At 48.0% G+C, this 6,000-nt stretch overlaps 1 protein-coding gene across 1 annotated transcript in view; it reads right to left on the bottom strand.

Annotated features, from left to right (window-relative positions):
- Positions 1-2,254: 2,254 nt before the first annotated feature.
- The window catches only part of Gucy2c (guanylate cyclase 2C), a 75,012-nt gene continuing 71,266 nt past the window's right edge, over positions 2,255-6,000 (bottom strand). Inside the window, exons 26-27 of the mRNA XM_038319063.1 lie at positions 5,551-5,627; positions 2,255-2,996 (exon numbers count right to left, since the gene is read on the bottom strand). Coding sequence (XP_038174991.1) covers positions 2,822-2,996; positions 5,551-5,627 — 252 coding nt within the window. The 3' untranslated portion in view covers positions 2,255-2,821. The remainder of the gene's footprint in view (positions 2,997-5,550; positions 5,628-6,000) is intronic.

The raw sequence follows: 6,000 nt of genomic DNA, 5'->3' as shown, positions 1-6,000 counted from the left end.
TATGCATGTGACTCTCATCAGATAGAATCACCACGTGCACGAGCACAGGGCCACATATGCAAGCTTATATAAAACCTGGAGAACGGTTTACCAGTCAGGACTCTCCGCTTCTGGCTCTGCCCCGACTTCTGTTGTCTTATTGGCCCCATGTAACATATAGCTGTCATGCCTTCATGCTGCCGTGGTTAGAGCCTTGCGCCATGCCTTTTCTACCATAGTGGATTACAGCCCTTGAACCATGAGCCGATAAACCCTTCCTCCCTTCAGTTACCCCCAGCAGGAGCTTGCCTCAGTGATGTAAAAGGTCGATGCCCCCATTTCTAAATTCATGTGAAGAGTCTTTGTATCCTCCTTGTTCTGTCTTTAAGTTCATACCCGCAACCATACTCAGCTGTATGTTCTCTGTCGTTTGTCCACACATCATTCTCAAACCACTTATCACTGCTTTCCTAGCCTGAGATCAAAGTACCACAGGATGCAAAAGTCCACAAGGTCACGGTCATAGTCATCACCTTCCTGGAGGCAGGTTTGCTGCACGGCTTCTCTGTCACACCAAGACTATTACATCTCCCTTCTTACAGAAATGCTCGTGCTGGCGTTTTCTTTGCTTTTCCTGTTCCTTACGTTCTGGTTAGAATTGGTCCCTGAATTCTGTCTATTTGAACTTTCAAATACTCATAGCTACCACAGCAGTCACATGTCTTCTCATGCCTAGACTCCCGGAGTTTCCCAATCGAAGATAGTGTGGGAGGTTTTTTTTCTCCGTCCATCGAGTTTGTTCCTGCGTGCTTCTGCCAGCTTGCCTGTCCTAATCCCCGGGTTTCTGTGTGTCATGCTCTTTCTCTACAACATTTCATGACCTGTCAAAGAACAAAGCAAATCCTTGAATCTGGATTCACGGCCTTCTACATCTTGACCTCAGACTTCCTTTTCTAAAATTTGTTTCTATTCTCGTGTTTCACCTGTGTGCAGTTACCCAAGAAGGCCAGAAAAGGGAGCCAGGAAGCAGACTAAAGATCTGCAATGGATTTTTCAAGCTACTTTGCTGTCAGTGGTGGTGGTCTCGGCTAGGAAAAAAAAAACACAAAGGAAAGGCTCACACAGATTTGCAGAAGACGCGGGACAGCTTATTTGGAGCGAAGAGATAGTGCAGGCTGTAGAGGGAGACCCTGTCCAGGCTGAAAGTGGGCCGCTGGAGTGATTGTTCTCAAGGGGTCCCAGTTACTATTTGGGTCTCATTTTTATGCGAAGAGAAGGAGCTGATTCCGAAAGGGCAAAGTCTGGTTACCAGGTTAGGTCACACATGATCAATTTTCTTACTGCACATGACCCTACCATGCATGGATTTTTCTCACGTTGATCACGCATGTTGGCAGTGCTGTGTGGTGCTGAGCAGAGCGTGATCACTGAGGGCTTTTAATGTGCCGTAAAAACCACTCCTTTTAGAATTACCATGAAAATGCCCAACTAATGATTCCATATTGATTTCATGCAAGCTGAATCTAAAAGTTTATCTGGTGAGTGTGGTGGGGCCCAAATGGGTCCATGTATTTGGACACTTGGTCCCCACTTGGTGGCACTGTTTGGGGAGGTTATAGATCCTTTAGGAGGTGGAGCCTTGCTGGAGGATGGGCATCCCTGGGAGTGGGCTTTTTATAGCCTTCCACACTTCCTGAACACTGCTGGTCAAGACATGACCTCTCAGCCCCTGCTCTTGCTACCATGACATCCTGCCGTTGTGGGCTCTGCCTTTGGAACCATAAACTAAAATAAACTCTTTCTTCTATAAGCTGCCTTAGCTGTGCCAGTTCATCACAGCAACTAAAGCAGCTAATGCAGAGGAAGTGTGTGCACATATCAAAACAATAGGAGATATACATAGACATCACATGTGATAAGTACGAACTGTCACATACTCAGTGAGAGCCATGTGTCACTTAAGGAAGGGGCTACACTGTCAGAGAGAGCAGATGCTTAGGGATACTGGTGACATCCTAGGCCGAACAGAGCATTGTAGGAGTCAAACCTCTGCCTTGTCCCTTCTCAGGTCTCTGTCACGACACATGTAGCACATTCATGTTGCTAAGTAGACAGGCCAAGGCAAAACCGCTGTTTTAAATCAATAATGTCCCCATGCACAGAGGGTGCTAGTGACCTTCAAGGATCTTGCCCCTGAGCCTTGTCTGATTCTTTCAGCGTGCACGAGTTGATGGCAGGTAGCCCCAGGAAGAGGAACAGACAGTAGAAACATATACTAGACTCTCAAAATGTTTATTTCTACCAAATATCTAGCAGGAGTTCTGCAAAAGTCATGAGTTAAGGACACTTTCACAAAGATAGGCTACTTAAAATATAGTTGAGACAATTAAAAAAAATTCTCTCATGTGTGCAGAAGAAAGAGCCAGTAAACAAAACAAAAAATGAAATAAGAACAAAAATCCAAGTTCTAGAGAGCACATTCCTTCCTCCTCTTCTCCAGGCCGATGCTCCGGGACAGCTGTGGGATTGGGGGCTCCGGAGCACAGGGCCATTACACCGCCAAGGACACACATCTCAGTAGGGAGGTAGCGTGGGAGGATCTTAGAAGTTCAAAGTCATCCACTGCTCCACAGTGAGATCGAGGACATTTGGCGTCTGTGAGACTCTGTCTAATACAACAAAAAAACCAAAAGCCAAAAAAACAAAACCAGAATACCCATGTGACTTGCAGAGGAATTCTATGTTCCAGAATAAGTGCTTGTCTGTGTCATGGAGGTCTCTGGAAATTGCAGATCTGGAACACTGGAGGTCGCTACTGTCAGTTCTTAGACCTCACCTAGGTCTAGAAATAGGTGTTCTCGTGGTCTGAGTTGTTCAGCTGCAGGTATTCCAAGGCGCCTTTTTTGTAGCTGGCCACCCGTGTGGGCCTCCGGCTCTTCACGCCCGAGGCTTCTCTTTTCTGTAAGGAACTGACAATCATGTCTGAAAACTCTGCTTGCAGACGCTGTTGGTTCTCCCTGGAAAGCGTGTGGGGAGAGAAAAAGTTGTCAGTAATCCACGCAGAACGTTGCTTAGCTTCAGACCTTATCCAGTGGGTGCCTGTTCCGTGCTACACACAGGAAATGCAGAGAATATAAAATCATCACTGCCGTGGATAATTCCAGAGAACCTGCTTCCCTGCCCTGTGTCAGTTGTAAGGTATTGTAGACAGAAAACAGGTCTTTCTCTTTCAAAGTGAAATATGTTGTTAGAATTGGGGAACACGGCAGAAGAGCCACCAAGATTCAGAACAGAATCGAGGGAGCTCAGGACTCTACCACACAGCCCCGGAAACACACAGTTCCCCACATAGCCATGAATGTGGGGGTTGTGTGGAGAGGGCTCAGGATGGCAGCGGGTCTACAAAGTTTAGAATGACCTGGGCAGCCCTAGTTTGAAGCCAGGCTTCCCAGGTTGATTTGGCTTGCCTTCTGTCTGTCTAGCCTCTAGGCCTCTGAACCAGAGGGGCTCTCCTCCAGCCAAAGCCATCACAACAGCCACGAGGCTTGCTAATGGAGTAGACAACTTGAGTCTCCTTCAGAACTGAAACCTGCTGGCTAGACAGGAAATCTTCCTATCACCGGGCTAATGCAGACTCCGTGGTAGGACCTAGCACTGTGACTTTAGGTGAGGCTGGTGTCTTCCTCTTTAGGGACACCAGTGGACAGAAGGAGGCAGGAGTGGAAATGCAGAGAGCCTCTCTGCTTCCAGCATTTTCTACCCTTGTTATTGTTGTTGTTTATTGTGTATGGGTGCTTTGTCTGCTTGAGTGTCTTGTACCGCAGGTGTGCCTGCTGCCCAGGTGGTGGGAAGATGGTATCTGGAACTAGAGATACTGATGGTTGTGAGCTGCCATGGGGGTGCTGAGACTCAAACCTGGGTCCCCTGGACTCAAGTCCTCTGAAACAACAGCTAGTGCTCTCAACCTCTGAGCCATCTCTCCAGCTCCCGTGTTCTATTCTCGTAAGGACCAAACAGGTGTGGCGTGAGCTCCCAACTGCCTTCTTTTGTTCTGAGCAAGGCGGGAGCAGAACCCTAACTTTCTGAGGCTTCCTGAGCAGAATGTGACCAGCTTTCCACCAAGCGAAAGAGAATTGCATCTTCATGACTTTTGTTTCTCTGTATTTCTGTGTGTGATGTATGTCATGTGTGGTGCCTGCGGAAGCCAGAAAGAAAGGATCCGACCCTTTGGAAGTGGAGTTGCAGGCATTCATAACCGGATGGGGATGTTGGGAAACACACTCACGTCCACTGGAAGAGCAGCAGGTATTCTTAGATGCGGAACCAACTCTCCAGCCCCTGATTTATTTTATTTTTAATTACGTGTGACTGGATGTGGGGTGGGGTGCATTGCAGTACTCACAGGATCCAGAGGAGGGCATCAAATCCCCTGGGACTGGAGTTACGGAACCAAGGGGATGGGAACTGAACTCAGGTTCCCCAATCACTGAGTCACCTCTAGGGGCCTCCCCCTCCCTTTGCGGTTGAGACAGTGTTAATGCAGATTACCCTGGCCTCAAACCCACAGAGATCTACTTGCCTCTGTCTCCTGAGTGCTGGGAATAAAAGTATATGCCACTACACCTGGCAAATCAAGTTCATTTTAAGGAAGACAAACTGTTTACAATATAACTAGGTGAGGCATGGTGGCATATGCCTAGAGAAAGCCAGCAAGGAAGACTGAGAGGTGGAGGCCAGTCTGGGCTACATAGTGACCTTGTCTCAGTCTGTGTGTCCGTGTCTGTGTGTGTGTGTGTGTGTGTGCACGCGCGCGTGTGCGCATTTGTGTGCGTGTGCGAGTGTGTGCTCATATATCATGTACTCTATTTCATCTATCAATCTATCGTCTTGCAGCTACATCGTTGGCACAACCAGAAAACAACCTTAGGAGGGCAGAAGCAAAGGAAGGAGTCAGTGAAACAAAACGAAACCAAAGTCAGCTAAATAAGAACAGAATCTCTTCTATGTCTAGAGTAGCCTCCTTCCCCTTTCCCAGGTGGAGCCTCCCTGAGACAATGGGACAAGAGTAGCCCGGTGTGACTTCTCTGAGAACACACATCTGACTGACTCAGGAGGGAAGTAAACCCAGGGCTCCAGAGCAGCAGAGGTTGTGCATCTCTGTGTCACCGAGTCTCAGGAAGATACAGGAATTCTGGACACTCCAGTTCAGCAGCTGGAGAAGGGAACATTCTAGACTTTCTTGTGTCCCTAGGCACTTGTCAGGTTAAATACATCTAAATATCATAGTGTGCAGCCTGACCCAGGACTTCGGGGCTTCTCTCCCTCTTCACCTGATCCAGGACTTCCAGCTCCTCCTCTACCCTTGCTGGACCCTATACTCCCAGCTCCTCCCCTACCCCTGCTGGACCCCGGGCTCCCAGCTCCTCCCCTTTCCTTCCCCCCACCTCCACTGTATTCCAGACTCCAAGTTCCTCTCCCTCCCAGCTGACCCCCAGACTCCCAGCTTCTTTCCCTCCCTGCTGGACCCAGGGCTCCCAGCTCCTCCCCCTCCCTGCTACCCCTGAAGCTTACACAGTGGGTGGGGTTGGCAGGTTGTATTCTTGGTCCTTCATCCCAGTCAGCCAGTATGTGGTCTCTGTCCCTCTTCCCTAGTGAGACAAAAGGAGGTCCCATGAAGGTGCTGTTCTCACCCGCAGCCCCCACGATGATGTGTTCCAAGAGGCACACCACCCTAACTTTGCCCATCAGGGCCTGTGTTTAAGCACATGGCACATCCCTAAAATTTAGAAAAAAATTAAGAAGTCTCTCACCAGGCTGGTCTTTTACTTTCCTTTTCCCTCCCTTTCTGTTTTTGAAAATTTATTATGTATATTAAATTTATTATGTATATTTATTATGTATATGTGTATAAAATAAAACTTATTATGTATATACTAATTTATTTATTTGGAGGCAGGATCTTATACTATGGCCCAGGTGGTCTGGCGCTCACCGTGTAAACCAGCTTGTCTCAAATTCATA

The sequence above is a fragment of the Arvicola amphibius genome, chromosome 2 (genome assembly GCF_903992535.2).
Source record: "Arvicola amphibius chromosome 2, mArvAmp1.2, whole genome shotgun sequence".
Classification (NCBI taxonomy): domain Eukaryota; kingdom Metazoa; phylum Chordata; class Mammalia; order Rodentia; family Cricetidae; genus Arvicola; species Arvicola amphibius.
The sequence above is the reverse complement of the archived record's forward strand: the minus strand, read 5'-3'. Positions and strand labels throughout refer to the sequence as shown.